Below are 16,022 nucleotides of genomic sequence, written 5' to 3'. Positions count from 1 at the left end.
GTAATGGCTTTAATTCAACACATGTACGTACGGTATCCTCATATATTTCCAATTTGGAAGTGAGGGTGAACAAACAGGCCGTCATTGTAAATAAGAATGAGCTCTTAACTGACTTGCCGAGTTAAATAAAAGGTTAAATAAATACAATTTAAAAATAAAAAATACAGCTCTGTGTTTCAAACACCATGATCCAACCCACTGAGCCATTGTAATCACTTTTAGTTCCTCCCGCTGTTATCAAATGATATCTAGCATATTACCTGTGACTAGCAGGAAATGACTGGTCAGGCTGTTCCTGTGGTCCCGGCCCAGACCTTCTTAGCCCATGTGGGTCTCCTGCATGGGAGAAGGTTCTAGAAAGGGGAACTGAAACAGGACTGGTGTTCCTGCAGCAGCCACCTGGAAACAAACAACAAAAAAGACACAAGCACACAGCATGTCAACAACACTGCGGTTTTTCTCCCAGAAGGGCAAGCTTTTTCTCAAGGGGTTATAAAAGGGCTTGCGCAAACCAAAGTGCAATTAGCCATGCTTATACGCTCCCTACTGTAGCTAAGCCCTACCCTATCCCTCCAAAAAATAACACACAGACAAAGAACTACAAATCCCTCCAAAGAACCTGGTTACAACAGAGGTGTTGCTGTAGTTACTAGAACCGTCACTGTAGATCATCTACTGAAAGCAATGGAATCCTGTACCTTTGACCTCAGAGTTTCTTACTTGTGAAAGTAGACGGAAGAATCTTAGCCTTTTAGGAAATTACGGTTGCTGATTGGCATTGCACCTCTTATAAACAAAACTAGACAGAGAGCTAGGCTACAGTAATTCAAAATATTGCTCTGCTGTGTGTGTGTGTTCAGCAGCAGCATGATACTCACAAGCTGTCAAATCTAACCAGACAAGTTGAGCTTTGAATGCCGAGTCACGAAAATGACCCCCCCCCCCCCCACTCACTTGCAGTGGCAGAATAGTGTGCGTCCCAAATGGTACCCTATTCCAAGCTGCTTACCTATTGCAGATTCAGTCTTCCTGCCTGGTGCAGGTCTACAATGTTGTTTCTGGTGTCCTTTGTCAGCTCTTTGGTCTTGGCCATAGTGGAGTTTGGAGTGTGACTGTTTGAGGTTGTGGACAGGTGTCTTTTATACTGATAACAAGTTCAAACAGGTGCCATTAATACAGGTAACGAGTGGAGGACAGAGGAGCCTCTTAAAGAAGAAGTTACAGGTCTGTGAGAGCCAGAAATCTTGCTTGTTTGTAGGTGACCAAATACTTATTTTCCACCATAATTTGCAAATAAATTCATAAAAAAATCCTACAATGTGATTTTCTGGATTTTTTTTCTAATTTTGTCTGTCATAGTTGAGGTGTACCTATGATGAAAATTACAGGCCTCTCTCATCTTTTTAAGTTGGAGAACTTGCACAATTGGTGGCTGACTAAATACTTTTTTGTCCCACCGTGTATATATATATATATATATATATATGTCATTAAGTAGTAATATTGGACTCAATGAAGTAAACTGATGAAGTAAATACGATGTAACATAAAATAAACAACCACATCATAGTCCACTAAATCGTTACATAGTCTATCATTAGTTTACTTCATATGGTCAGTCATTAAACTTTAAGTAATGGTTGAGGGAGGCCCTTGGGCACATGCTGGAGAGGCCACACAGATAGAGACATCTTTATAAACATCTTTATTTGTATTTATTTTTTAAAATGTAACCTTTATTTAACTATTTGAGAGGGGGCCCCCCATAATTAAACATCAGAAAAACGTGTTTACTGAAGCACAGGTGACTCAGCAGTGTGATATCAACAGGACTTAACAGGCCAGCCACTGATAAGAAAGTGAGAAGTGCTAACTTGAAGGACATTAGGTTTGAAATACATACACTCATCTAAGTATTTAGAAGTTACATCATCTAAAATGAAGTTACATTTTTTTTATGTGGCTCTATACTCTAGCACTTTGGATTTGAGATTGAATGTTTTATATGAGGCAACAGTACAGAATGTCACCTTTTATTTGTGGGGATATTTTCATACATATCTCTTATATTGTTTAGAAATAAATGCACTTTATGTATCTAGTCTGCACATTTTAAGGTGTCAAGTATTTCGACAAATTCACTTATAATGTATTACATTTAGTCAAAAGGTTAGTATTTTGGACCAATATAAGAGTTGAGGAAAGACTGACTCACTTCTTGTTTTTATAAGAAAATGAACATGTTGGAAATTCCAAATTGTTTCCATAGTCAACTTACACACGGCACTGACAAACACACTTACCCCACCACACATGCCACCAGGGGTCTTTTCACAGTCCTCAGGTCCAGAACAAATACAAGGAAACATGTAGTATTATACAGAACCATGAGTGCAAGGAACTTCCTTCCATCTCATATGGTGCAAGTGAACAGCAAACCTGGTTTCAAAAAAACAAATAAAGCCACACCTCACAGCATGACGTCTCTCCCCAATGTGACCTACTTGTTGTGTGCATGTACTGCCATGTACAGTATGTGGAACTGATAGATGCGCACACACACGCACGACATGTTCATGTTTTTGAATGTATGCAAATTGTAAAGTCTTTTGTCTGTAATGTCTTCTTCGTTATTTGTCGGACCCCAGTAAGACTAGCTGTCGCCATTGCTGTCGGCTAGTTGGGATCCTAATAAATCAAATCATAATCCTGGCACACAATGACTACGTCAAGCTTGTGACTCTACAAACTTGTTGGATGTATTTTCCATTTTTTTTTGGTTGTTGTTGTGTTTCAGATGATGTTGTGACCGGTAGAAATGAATGGTAAATAATGTATGGTCATTTGAGTTATTTTTTTAAAATCGTAAATAAGAAAATAATATGTTTCTGAACACTTCTGCATTAATGTGGATGCTACCATGATTACGGCTCATCGTGAATCCTGAATAATAATGAGAAAGTTACAGATGCACAAAGGTCATGCCCCCAAAAACATGCTAACTCATGCTAACTCTCACAAGCTTCATGTAGTCATTACATGTTATGAATAGGGGACCAAATACTACACTTTTGACTAAAGGAAATACACTAGAAGTGAATTTGTCCAAATGCTTATGATACATTCAAATGGGGAGGGGGGGGGGGGGGGGTGGTGACTAGATACATAAAGTGCTTTCATTTCTAAAACGGTAAAACCGATATGAAAATAACCTCAAATAAAAGGTGATGTTCTGTATTCTCGCCTCATGTAGAACATTTGATTTCAAATCCAAAAATGCTGGAATTTAGAGCCACATTTTAAGTGTAGCTTCACTGTCCAAATAAATATGTAAGGGGACATGTGAATGATATAGATTTCAAAGGTTACTATGGACCTCTAGTGATGTAAGCCACTGATGTAAAAGTGACAATTGAATGAGCATGCTAACTGTTAACTCGAAGGACATTTGGTATGAGGAGAGAAATATACACATGTGAATGATGTAGATTTTTATGGTTACTTTGGTTGGCTCTGGATTGTCATAAATGGAGATAATGGAGAATAGAGTGCCTCTCAATGCTCCCTCATCAAATACAAAAGGAAAACATTGAATTACTAATAGGCTAGTCTCTTTTCACAGATGCTGTGAGACTAGTCATAGGCCTACATATGGAGCAACACGTTTGAGATGGATGTAGTGTACAGTTGGAGTGTACAGTGTGTGTGTGTGGCCTCCCCAGCACATGTCCAAGCGTCTCCCTCTGAACCATTACTTACCCTGTCAGTGAAGAATATGCAACAGACAAAAGAATTTTGACAGTATCACTTCATAACCATTTGGTTTCTATGGTGAATTTCCCTTTGGAATCCCATTAGGTCCCAAATAACTGTTTCAATCAATGGTTCTACCTAGTGTTCCATATATCCAGAAATGACTGCCTCTCTCTCCCCCTCCTCCTAATGCATGCTATGCTATTAGATGAGCAACTGCTAGCAATCAGGTATTCAATGAAAACACAGACTGAGCCCTTTGTAGACTATACTGGTCACACACTGAGTGTATAAAACATTAGGAACACCTTCCTAATAATGAGTTGCATCCCCTTTTGCCCTCAAAAAAGCTCTACAAGGTGTTGAAAGCATTCCACAGGGACGCTTGCCCATATTGACTCCAATGCTTCCCACAGTTGATTCAAGTTGGCTAGATGTCCTTAGCAAGGTGGACCATTCTTGATACACACAGGAAACTGTTGAACGTGAAAAATCCAGCAAGGTTGCAGTTCTTGACACAAACCTGTGCGCCTGGCACTTACTAGCAAACACCATTCAAAGGTACTTAAATATTTTGTCTGGCCCATTCACCCTCTGAATGGCACACATACACAATCCACATCTCAATTGTCTCAAGGCTTAAAAATCCTTCTTTAACCTGTCTCTTCCCCTTCATCTACAATGCATTTGGAAAGTATTCAGACCCCTTGACTTTTTCCAAATTGTGTTACGTTACAGCCTTATTCTAAAACTGATTAAATCGTTTTTTTTCTCTCATCAATCTACACACAATACCCCATAATTATATATTTTTTGCAAATTAATACAAATTGTAAAACGGACCCTTTACTCAGACCCTTTACTCAGTACTTTGTTGAAGCACATTTTTGCAGTGATTACAGCCTCAAGTCTTCTTAGGTATGATGCTACAAGCTTGGCACACTTGTATTTGGGGAGTTTCTCCCACAACGACCCTCTCAAGTTCTGTCAAGTTGAATGGGGAGCATTGCTGCATAGAGATTTTCAGGTCTCTCCAGAGATGTTCGATCGGGTTCAAGTCTGGGCTCTGGCTGTGCCACTCAAGGACATTCAGAAACTTCCCAAAGCCACTCCTGCGTTGTCTTGGCTGTGTGCTTAGGGTCGTTGTCCTGTTGGAAGGTGAACCTTCGCCCCAGTCTGAGGTCCTGAGCACTCTGGAGTAGGTTTTCATCAAGGAGCTCTCTGTACTTTGCTCCATTTATCTTTCCCTTAATCCTGACTAGTCTCCCAGTCCTTGCCGCTGAAAACCATCCCCACAGCATGATCCTGCCACCACCATGCTTTTAGGTGCCTTTTGGCAAACTCTAAGCGGGCTGTCATGTGCCTTTTACTGAGTGGCTCCCATCTCTCAAAAAATCCAAGATGGCATAGCAGTCAGGCATCTTTGTCTTCGTCTTGTCGTGTCCCGTGTATATATATTTTTTCTTCGCATATATTTTTAAACATTTTTCTTAACCTCAACTTCAACATACTCTCCTGCAACCCGCCTCACCCAATGTGGTATGGATAATGCTATTTTCTTTACTTTAGAACCGGAACCCCCAACAGAAAGTACTAGCTAGTAGTCAGTTAGTCACTGCTAGCGGTCATCAGCTAACCTTTAGCCCGGACAACTCCTGCCAGTCTGCATAGCGCGATTCAACCCAGCGCATATTGGACATCTTCTTCCCCATATCTCTGGATTCCTACAGCAAGCTCTGAACCTTTTCACCTGGATCATCGCAGCTACCTAGCTGCTATCCGAGTGGCTACTCCTGGCTAACATCTCTGTCCCGTAGTAAGCACCAATTAGCCTGGAGCTAGCCTATGCTAGGCCCATCTCCCGGCTAGCTGAAGAGGTCCATCAGCCACTCCTTGGACTACAATACCTATTTTGCCAATTGGCCTGGACCCCTTTTAATGCCAATACGGAGCCCCGCCGATTCATCACGACTGGACTACCGACGTAATCCGCCCGAGGGCGTTTTTCAACAGGCTCCTCCGTCGTGACGTCCCCTGAATGCCCATCTGCTAGCCGCGGCCCGGTAGCTGTCTAGAGCATATCGGACTGTTAGCTGAAGGGGTCCATCAGCCAATTTCTTGGGCTACTATACCTATTTAGCCAATTGGCCTGGACCCTTTTCTACACGGAGCACTGCTGATCCATAACGACTGGTCTACCAACGTAACCGCACGAGGTCCCTCTAAGGCCCTTCTGCTAGCCTGCTTGCCCAGGCCCGCTTAGCTGTCTGAATCGCCGTGTCTCCAGCCCGCCTAGCGACTAACTGGACCATCTGATCACTCGGCTACGCATGCCTCTCCCTAATGTCAATATGCCTTGTCCATTGCTGTTTTGGTTAGTGATTGTCTTATTTTACTATAGAGCCTCCAGCCCTGCTCAATATGCCTTAGCTAACCCTTTTGTTCCACCTCCCACACATGCAGTGACCTCACCTGGTTTAAATGGTGTCCCTAGAGACAATACCTCTCTCATCATCACTCAATGCCTAGGTTTACCTCCACTGTATTCACATCCTACCATTCCTTTGTCTGTACATTATGCCTTGAATCTATTCTAACGCGCCCAGAAACCTGCTCCTTTTACTCTCTGTTCCGAACGTACTAAACAACCAGTTCTTATAGCCTCTAGCCATACCCTTATCCTACTCCTCCTCTGTTCCTCTGGTGATGTAGAGGTTTATCCAGGCCCTGCAGTGCCTCGCTCCACTCCCATTCCCTAGGCGTTGTCATTTGTTGACTTTTGTAACCGTAAAGCCTTGGTTTCATGCATGTTAACATTAGACGCCTCCTACCTCAGTTTGTTTTATTCACTGCTTTAGCATACTCTGCCAACCCGGATGTCCTAGCTGTGTCTGAATCCTGGCTTAGGAAGGCCATCAAAAACCCTGAAATTTTTATCCCTAACTATAACATTTTCCGACAAGATAGAACTGCCAAAGGGGGCGGAGTTGCAATCTACTGCAGAGATAGCCTGCAGACATCCGTCTTACTATCCAGGTCTGTGCCCAAACAATTTGAGATTCTACTTTTAAAAATCTTCCTTTCCAGAAACAAGTCTCTCACTGTTGCCACTTGCTATAGATCACCTTCTGCCCCCAGCTGAGCCCTGGACACCATATGTGAATTGATTGCCCCCCATTTATCTTCAGAGCTCGTGCTGTTAGGTGACCTAAACTGGGACATGCTTAACACCCTGGCCATCCTACAATCTAAGCTTGATGCCCTCAATCTCACACAAATTATCAATGAGCCTACCAGGTACAACCCCAAATCCGTAAACACAGGCACCCTCATAGATATTGTTATGTTCTGTTAATTATTGATGTCCCCTTTAAGGATGGAGCACCCTTGGTCATGCGCAGTATTGTTCTATGTTATTCTGGTACTAACTAGTTTGAGTAAATGTCAAGCTCCAGTTCAATTGCTTGTATTCAGAGTCTTTCTTATTACATAAATAAGTACTAAGTGTTAAGACACTACAATGGTGACGAGGATGATTACCTGCAGTGTGCATCACGAATACAGATGGAGTTCGTAGGAAGAGAGGAAGATTTTGACCCTGTAGCACAACAGCTAGCAAGCAGTGAAGACGAGGGGAGAGCTGACGAGAACGAGGCGGCAGATCAAAGACCCGTGGAGCCGGAGGTAAAGAGAATGGCTAGCATCGGGAAAATAGATGTGTTTGATGACACGCAAGAAAACTGGGCAACTTACATTGAACGACTGGAACGGTACTTCATTCCAAACGACATTGCTGATAACAAAAGAGTACCAGCGTTGTTGAGTTTAATTGGCCCAAAAACATACAGTTTGCTAAGAGATCTGACTGCCCCTCTGAAGCCCTCAAATAAAACATTCACAGAGATTGTGGAGATATTGCAAAATCACCTATCACCTAAACCACTCCTCATCGCGGAATGTTTTCATTTCCACAAGAGAGATCAGAATGAGGGGGAGGATGTTAGTACATATGTAGCAGTGTTGAAGAAACTGTCTGAACATTGCCAGTTGGGAGAGAACCTAAATGACACATTAAGGGATAGATTTGTTTGTGGACTGAAACATGAACACATTCAAAAACGTTTGCTCACAGAATCAGAGCTCACATTTGCAAAGGCTGTTGAAATTGCTGTGGCTATGGAAATCACGACTAAAGATGCATTTGAGTTGCAAAGTAAAAGAAGTACTGACCTGTCACAAATTTCCCTGCACAAGTTCACGCAGTCGACCGCGCCCCCGTGTGGCCGAAAAATGCAACAGGTGTGACAGAGATGGTCACAGAGCAGAGGACTGCCGTTTCAAAGACGAAATTTGTCACAAATGCAGTAGAAGGGGGCACATTCAAAGAGCATGCAAAGCAAAATTCAGTCACAACAGGAAAACTGACAAAATTAAAGGGTCTGTGAATGCACTAGCAGAGAACAGTGGCAGTGATTCAGATGAACGATTAATTGGTACAATGGAGTTAAACACAGTGACTTCTCCCAGCAGTAGCATAATATGGGTGACACCAGATATCGAAGGCAAACCCCTCAAAATGGAGCTGGACACAGGATCTGCAATGTCTATAATTTCCACTACTGTCTACAATGAGCACTTTAAGGCTATCAAGCTGAAGAACACAAATGTGTTGCTGAAGACATACTCAGGAGAGAGATTGAGCCCAATGGGGGCGTTGCAGGTCAGAGTGCATTATGGGGGGCAAACACAGCAATTGCAGCTGTATGTGGTGCCTGGAACTGGCCCCCCCCATTATTTGGCAGGGAATGGCTTTCAAAAATAAAGCTGAATTGGAGTGACTTGAACGTGCTCCACACGTTCCAGTCCAAAGAGAAAGGCACAGACCAAACACTGGAACACTTGCGAAAGAAATACAACACAGTTTTCAGTGATCAGATGGGAACAGTAAAAGGCTTCACAGCAAAACTTGTACTAAGAGATGACGCAACCCCAAAATTCTGCAAAGCCAGATCTGTTCCATACTCCCTGAGACCAAAGGTGGAAGCGGAAATCGATCGCTTGCAGGATACAGGGATCCTGACGAAAGTGGACAGAAGCGAATGGGCCACACCCATAGTTCCTATTGTGAAGAAAGACGGGTCTGTTAGAATGTGTGGGGACTTCAAGGTAACTGTGAATTCAATGTTGCATGTGGACCAATACCCCCTACCACGTCTGGATGACATCTTTGCTGCACTAGCTGGTGGGAAACACTTCAGTAAAATCGATCTGAAACAGGCTTACCTGCAGCTACCGGTTGAAGAGAGTTCCAAACAGTACCTGATAATAAACACACACAAAGGTCTATACAGGTATAACCGCCTGGTTTTTGGCATTGCATCAGCCCCAGCCATTTGGCAACGAACTATTGACCAGATTTTGCAAGGAATCCCAGGAACCCAGTGTATCCTGGATGACATGATCATAACAGGACGCACCGACAAAGAGCACCTGGCTAACCTGGAAGAGGTCCTGAAAAGACTGAAAGAGTATGGTCTACAGGCAAACTTAAAGAAGTGTGAGTTCTTCAAAGACAAGATTGTCTTCTGTGGACATGAGATTGACTGCAATGGATTGCACAAAACACAGGACAAAATCGAGGCAGTGGTACAGGCACCACGACCCCAAAATATCACAGAAGTGAGATCTTTCACGGGACTGATCAATTACTACAGAAGATTCATCCCAAACCTTTCAGCAGTACTCCAGCCTCTAAATCAGGTCCTGGAAAAGAATAGGACATGGCGGTGGACAGAGCAGTGTGAAAATGCATTTCTGGAGGCAAAACGGCTCATAACATCTGAACAGGTCCTGATGCATTACGACCCTGAAATGCCAGTGAAGTTAGCTTGTGATGTGTCCCCTTATGGATTAGGGGCAGTCCATTCACACACACTGAAAGATGGGTCAGAGAGGCCAGTTGCATTTGCGTCACGAACATTGAATGATGCAGAGAAAAACTACTCACAAATCGACAAAGAAGCACTGGCACTAGTGTGGGGCGTCAAGAAATTCTATGCATACCTATATGGCAAGCGTTTCACACTGGTTACAGATCACCAGCCGTTGCTTTCCATTTTCAGTCCAAAGAAAGGCATTCCGGCAATGACAGCAGCCAGGTTACAGCGATACGCCCTGTTCCTTGCCAGTCATATGTATGACATTGAGTTTAAATGCAGATGGATTATCCAGACTGCCGTGTACAAGAGAAAGACAAAGGAGGGTGGATGCAGTGGACATGTTCCATACCGCTCAGCTCAAGGCACTACCAGTCACAAGCACAGTTATCAAACAGGAGACAAGGAAAGATGTGACCTTGTCAAAAGTGTACACCTACACCATGTCAGGATGGCCAGCTACTGGCAGAAAGGAGCGGACTCCGTATTTCCAGCGGAGAAACGAAATTACAACGTACCAAGGATGTTTGATGTGGGGAATGAGAGTCATGATACCGCAGAAATGCCAACATCTAGTCTTGCAGCAACTACATGAAGGTCATGTTGGAATTGTCAAAATGAAGCTGCTCGCAAGGAGCCACTTCTGGTGGCCAGGTCTGAACCAACAGATAGAAAATATGGCAAAGAACTGTAGCGGATGTTTGGAAACCCTTCACATGCCTGCTCCTGTCCCAGTCCACCCATGGGAATGGCCCGCAGAGCCATGGCAGAGAATTCATGTGGACTACGCTGGTCCCTTTGAAAAGCACATGTTTCTGCTTATAGTTGATGCCCATTCCAAATGGCCAGAGGTGTTTTGCACTGACTCCTCCACCTCAGCTCAGACGATAGAGTGTCTCAGAACAACGTTTGCACGCTTCGGTTTGCCGCTGCAGCTGGTAAGTGACAACGCGCAAGCTTTTGTAAGTGATGAGTTTACAAGATTCATGTCAGTAAATGGAATCAAACACTCAACCTCAGCTCCGTACCACCCTGCCACCAATGGGTTGGCAGAACGCTTTGTGCAAACCCTAAAGCAAGGACTCCGTGCAGCAAAACGAGACGAAGGGACTTTGCAAACAAAACTGGCCAAGTTCCTGGCCTCCTACCGAAACACTCCACATGCCACGACAAATGAAAGCCCAGCCGCACTGATGTTCGGGAGGCCTCTCCGCACACAGCTGGACATCATGAAGCCAAACAGGCGTAATGAAGTGCTGAACAAACAAGCCAAGATGCTCTCCGGGGGCCAGGAGCGCCATCTCCAAACAAGACAGGAAGTGATGGTGCGAGACTACAGAAGAGGAGGGAAATGGACAAGAGGGACCGTACACACACAAACGGGACCCAGAACTTACCAGGTTCAAGTGAGCCCAGACATAATGTGGCGGCGTCACATTAACCAAATGCATTCCACGGAAAACAGCACAACAATCGAGAGAGAACAGGCACAGAGAGCTCCTGAGAGTGACACACAGGGAACTGTAGAGGACGGTGGGGCAGTAGAGAGACCCCAGGCTGAAAGAAGGGATTGTGTTGATGAAGGTGCTGCTATAGCAGACGCTATAATGGAACAAGCACACACTGAGGATGTTCAGGAGCCTCCAGACAATCCGAGGCGCTACCCAGAACGAAGGCACCGTCCACCAGACAGACTAGACTTATAAACAAACAAAAACGAACTGTTCAAGTTCAAATTAAAAGATGCAAAATAACTACAACAAGTTCTGGGAAATGTTTCAGTTGTGGTTTGGTAAAAGTAACTCTGATTGTATAAGAGAAGGAATGTTATGTTCTGTTAATTACTGATGTCCCCTTTAAGGATGGAGCACCCTTGGTCATGCGCAGTGTTGTTCTATGTTATTCTGGTACTAACTAGTTTGAGTAAATGTGAAGCTCCAGTTCAATTGCTTGTATTCAGAGTCTTTCTTATTACATCAATAAGTACTAAGTGTTAAGACACTACAGATATCATCCTAACCAACCTACCCTCCAAATACACCTCTGCTGTCTTCAACCAGGATCTCAGCGATCACTGCCTCATTGCCTGCGTCCATAATGGGTCTGCGGTCAAACGACCACCCCTCATCACTGTCAAACGCTCCCTAAAACACTTTAGCGAGCAGGCCTTTCTAATCGACCTGGCCGGGGTATCCTGAAAGGATATTGACCTTATCCCGTCAGTAGAGGATGCCTGGTTATTCTTTAGAAGTGCTTTCCTCACCATCTTAAATAAGCATGCCCCATTCAAAAAAATGTAGAACCAGGAACAGATATAGCTCTTGGTTCACCTGTGGCGTACTGCCTTAGTATCGAATAGCCCCCGCGATATGCAACTTTTCAGGGAAGTTAGGAACCAACATACACAGGCAGTTAGGAAAGCATAGGCTAACTTTTTCAAACAGAAAGTTGCATCCTGTAGCACAAACTCCCAAATGTTCTGGGACACTGTAAAGTCCATGGAGAATAAGAGCGCCTCCTCCCAGCTGCCCACTGCACTGAGGCTAGGAAACACTGTCACCACCGATAAATCCACGATAATTGAGAATTTCAACCCCTACTCCGGTCAACAGCACTGCAACCCCACAGCAACTTGCCCAAGCCTTCCCCATTTCTCCTTCACCCAAACTAAGATAGCTGATGTTTTGAAAGAGCTGCAAAATCTGGATCTCTACAAATCAGCCGGGCTAGACAATCTGGACCCTCTCTTTCTAAAATGATCCGCCGAAATTGATGCAAACCATATTACTAGTCTGTTCAACCTCTCTTTCGTATCATCTGAGATCCCCAAAGATTGGAAAGCTGCTGCGGTCATCCCACTCTTCAAAGGGGGAGACACTCTAGACCCAAACTGATACAGACCTATATCTATCCTACCCTGCCTTTCTAAGGTCTTCGAAAGCCAAGTTAACAAACAGATCACCGACCATTTCGAATCCCACCGTACCTTCTCCACTATGCAATCTGGTTTCCGAGCTGGTCATGGGTGCACCTCAGCCACGCTCAAGGTCCTAAACGATATCATAACCGCTATCGATAAGAGACAATACCATGCAGCTGTATTCATTGACCTGGCCAAGGCTTTCAACTCTGTCAATCACCACAATCGGCAGACTCAATAGCCTTGGTTTCTCAAATGACTGCCTGACCTGGTTCACCAACAACTTCTCAGACAGATTTCAGTGTGTCAAATCGGAGGGCCTGTTGTCCGAAACTCTGGCAGTCTCTATGGGGGTGCTACAAGGTTAAATTCTCGGGCCGACTCTTTCCTTTGTATACATCAATGATGTCGCTCTTGCTGCTGGTGATTCTCTGATCCACCTCTATGCAGGCGAGCACCATTCTGTATACTTCTGGCCCTTCTTTGGACACTGTGTTAACTAACCTCCAGATGAGCTTCAGTGCCATTCAACTCTCCTTCCGTGGCCTCCAATTGCTCTTAAATGCAAGTAAAACTAAATGCATGCTCTTCAACCGTTCGCTGCCCACACCTGCCCGCCCATCCAGCATCACTACTCTGGACGGTTCTGACTTAGAAAATGTGGACAACTACAAATACCTAGTTGTCTGGTTAGACTGTAAACTCTTCTTCCAGACTCACATTAAGCATCTCCAATCCAAAATTAAATCTAGAATCAGCTTCCTATTTCGCAACAAAGCATCCATCACTCATGCTGCCAAACATACCCCCGTAAAACTGACTATCCTGCCGATCCTTGACTTCAGCGATGTCATTTACAAAATAGCCTCCAACACTCTACTCAGCAAATTGGATGCAGTCTATCACAGTGCCATCCGTTTTGTCACCAAAGCCCCATATACTGCCCACCACTGTGACCTGTATGCTTTCGTTAGCTGGCCCTCGCTTCATATTTGTCATCAAACCCACTGGCTCCAGGTCATCTATAAGTCTTGGCTAGGTAAAGCCCCACCTTATCTCAGCTCACTGGTCACCATAGCAGTACCCACACGTAGCACACACTCCAGCAGGTATATTTCTCTGGTCACCCCCAAAGCCAATTCCTACTTTGGCCATCTTTCCTTCCAGTTCTCTGCTGCCAATGACTGGAACTAATTGCAAACATCACTGAAGTTGGAGACTCATATCTCCCTCACTAACTTTAAGCAACAGCTGTCAGAGCAGCTCACAGATCAGTGCACATAGCCCATCTGTAAATAGCCCATCCAACTACCTCATCCCCATACTGTTATTTATTTTTATTTTTGCTCCAGTACCTCTACTTGCACATTAATCTTCTGCACATCTATCACTCCGCTGTTTAATTGCTAAATTGTAATTATTTTGCCACCATGGCCTATTTATTGCCTTACCTCCCTTATCTTACCTCATTTGCACACACTGTATATAGACTTTTTTCTATTGTGTTATTGACTGTATGTTTGTTTATTCCATGTGTAACTCTGTGTTGTTGTTTGTTTCACACTGCTTTGCTTTATCTTGGCCAGGTTGCGGTTGTAAATAAGAACTTGTTCTCAACTAGCCTACCTGGTTAAATAAAGGTGAAATAAATCAAATACAAATCTACCCACTCTACCATAAAGGCCTGATTGGTGGAGTGCTGCAGAGACGGTTGTCTTTCTGGAAGGTTCTTCCATCTCTACAGAGGAACTTTGGAGCTCTGTCGGAGTGACCATCGGGTTCTTGGTTCCCTCCCTGACCAAGGACCTTGTCCCCCAATTGCTCAGTTTGTCCGGGCAGCCAGCTCTAAGAAGAGTCTTGGTGGTTCCAAACTTCTTCCATTTAAGAATGATGGAGGCCACTGTGTACTTTGGGACCTTAAATGCTGCCGACATTTTTCGGTACCCTTCCCCAGATCTGTGCCTCGACACAATTCTGATTCAGAGCTCTACTGACAATTCCTTCAACCTCATGACTTGGTTTTCCCTCTGACATGCACTATTGGACGTTATCTACACAGGTGTCTGCCTTTCTGAATCATGTCTAATCAATTGAATTTACGACAGGCGGACATAGCAAAGGGAATACTTATGTTGTTGGCCACTGTTTCAAATACTAAATTATTTTCGTATGTAAGTCACTATATTTATAGAACATTATATGAAAAGGGCCCATTTGGTCGCAATTAATTAGCTTGGTTTCTCAGAGATCAAACTATATTTCAACAAAATAATGTTGCAAGAATGCTAATCCTATCGGTTTCTAACTACAGAAACAATTTCTGAACAATATGAGATGGCGGATGTCATGGCTTGATGAAATGACATTGAACGACCCATTATGAAGTAATTATCAACAGTTCCTATGTTCATTACAGGTGATTAACTAAGTCATCTTTCCCCTAGAAACAATGATGATTCATTATATAATCTAACATTGATCAAATACTCGTATTTATAGGAGCAAAACTGATGGAAGCAAAATTAATAACGTTTATATGTTTTTCTATCTGGCATACGTAGCTATGGTGGCGTTGCAATATTACAATCTAATATAATGTTTGCTATAGCAGCAGGACTCAAACGCAATTAATGGTCTTCTAAGTTATAATATGCTAACCAATACGGTTAAACAGCATGTATTCTCTAAACCTGGTTGCTGTACTTTACCTGAATAGCAAAGTTTCCAATCCAAGGAGCCACATTTTGGCCCACAGCCTACAAAACGAGTCTATATGAATATACTCCTTTTCCGCAAAAAGTTACAAGAAACATAACTTTAGAGTGAGGCGCCTATGCTCACTATAAGCAATCCATGTTAGTTTAATATTTCATAGATCACAGTAGAAGTCCTGTGTAAAGTGAAAGTCCAGGACTTGCCAAAATGAGAGAGAAAGAACACGCCATAGTAACGTTCGGGGTCTGTTCCTCTCTGATCTCGACTTCTACTCACCCTCCGCATTTTCAGGAAGAGGAAAATTCCAGCCTGCGTTCTGATCAGTGGGAGAAATAATAATATTCGTATTTTTTTCTTAGCGTAACGTTTGAGGGGCACGACTCCTCCTTGAATTATGTGACGTACCCTTTGATATTAACTAGGGGCAGCGTGTTTCCTTTTTTTGTGTACTTTACTGAATATGTTGGGAGAGCATGTCATTTAGATTTCTCATATTGTAAAACCAAAGTAGAGCACTTTCATTTCCCTCGCTATACAAGTAGACAGAGACAGAATGAAATGCGTGAATTCAGTTGAATGCATAGTATACATGGCTTCAAATATTGTTTCAGTTAATGTTGTTTGTTAATGAGGATCACCGACAATGACTAACCCACATCCTCATGTCACCCTCCCCCAAGTCAACTCGGTTATTACAG

The 16,022-nt window shown here is 43.4% G+C and overlaps 2 protein-coding genes across 6 annotated transcripts in view; one reads left to right on the top strand and one right to left on the bottom strand.

The window, feature by feature from the left end:
• LOC110486007 (N-acetyllactosaminide beta-1,3-N-acetylglucosaminyltransferase 2) overlaps positions 1-15,744 on the bottom strand; it is an 18,159-nt gene extending 2,415 nt beyond the window's left edge. Inside the window, exons 1-2 of one of the 5 annotated variants that reach the window (XM_021557289.2) lie at positions 15,601-15,744; positions 261-399 (exon numbers count right to left, since the gene is read on the bottom strand). The gene's annotated coding sequence lies outside the window, so the exon portion shown is untranslated. The other 4 variants (XM_021557290.2, XM_021557291.2, XM_036940663.1 and 1 more) reach the window with 4 other exon arrangements.
• Positions 8,616-15,660, top strand: LOC110486006 (uncharacterized protein K02A2.6-like). The gene is made up of 3 exons (XM_036939721.1): positions 8,616-9,947; positions 10,000-11,056; positions 15,616-15,660. The coding sequence occupies exons 1-3, from the start codon at positions 8,689-8,691 to the stop codon at positions 15,658-15,660; spliced, it is 2,361 nt and encodes a 786-aa protein (XP_036795616.1). The 5' UTR covers positions 8,616-8,688.
• Positions 15,745-16,022: the final 278 nt, after the last annotated feature.

This window comes from Oncorhynchus mykiss, chromosome 13 (genome assembly GCF_013265735.2).
Source record: "Oncorhynchus mykiss isolate Arlee chromosome 13, USDA_OmykA_1.1, whole genome shotgun sequence".
Lineage (NCBI taxonomy): Eukaryota > Metazoa > Chordata > Actinopteri > Salmoniformes > Salmonidae > Oncorhynchus > Oncorhynchus mykiss.
This window is presented reverse-complemented; position numbering and strand designations above follow the sequence as displayed.

What these genes read in the sequence shown, in the direction of transcription:
- LOC110486006 (XM_036939721.1), top strand. Translation starts at nt 8,689, where the DNA reads ATGGGAACAGTAAAAGGCTTCACAGCAAAACTTGTACTAAGAGATGAC. An exon ending in CTGTTCCTTGCCAGTCATAT is followed by an intron (nt 9,948 to 9,999) that starts GTATGACATTGA and finishes GCCGTGTACAAG; the next exon opens with AGAAAGACAAAGGAGGGTGG. An exon ending in GGAAATGGACAAGAGGGACC is followed by an intron (nt 11,057 to 15,615) that starts GTACACACACAA and finishes CCGCATTTTCAG; the next exon opens with GAAGAGGAAAATTCCAGCCT.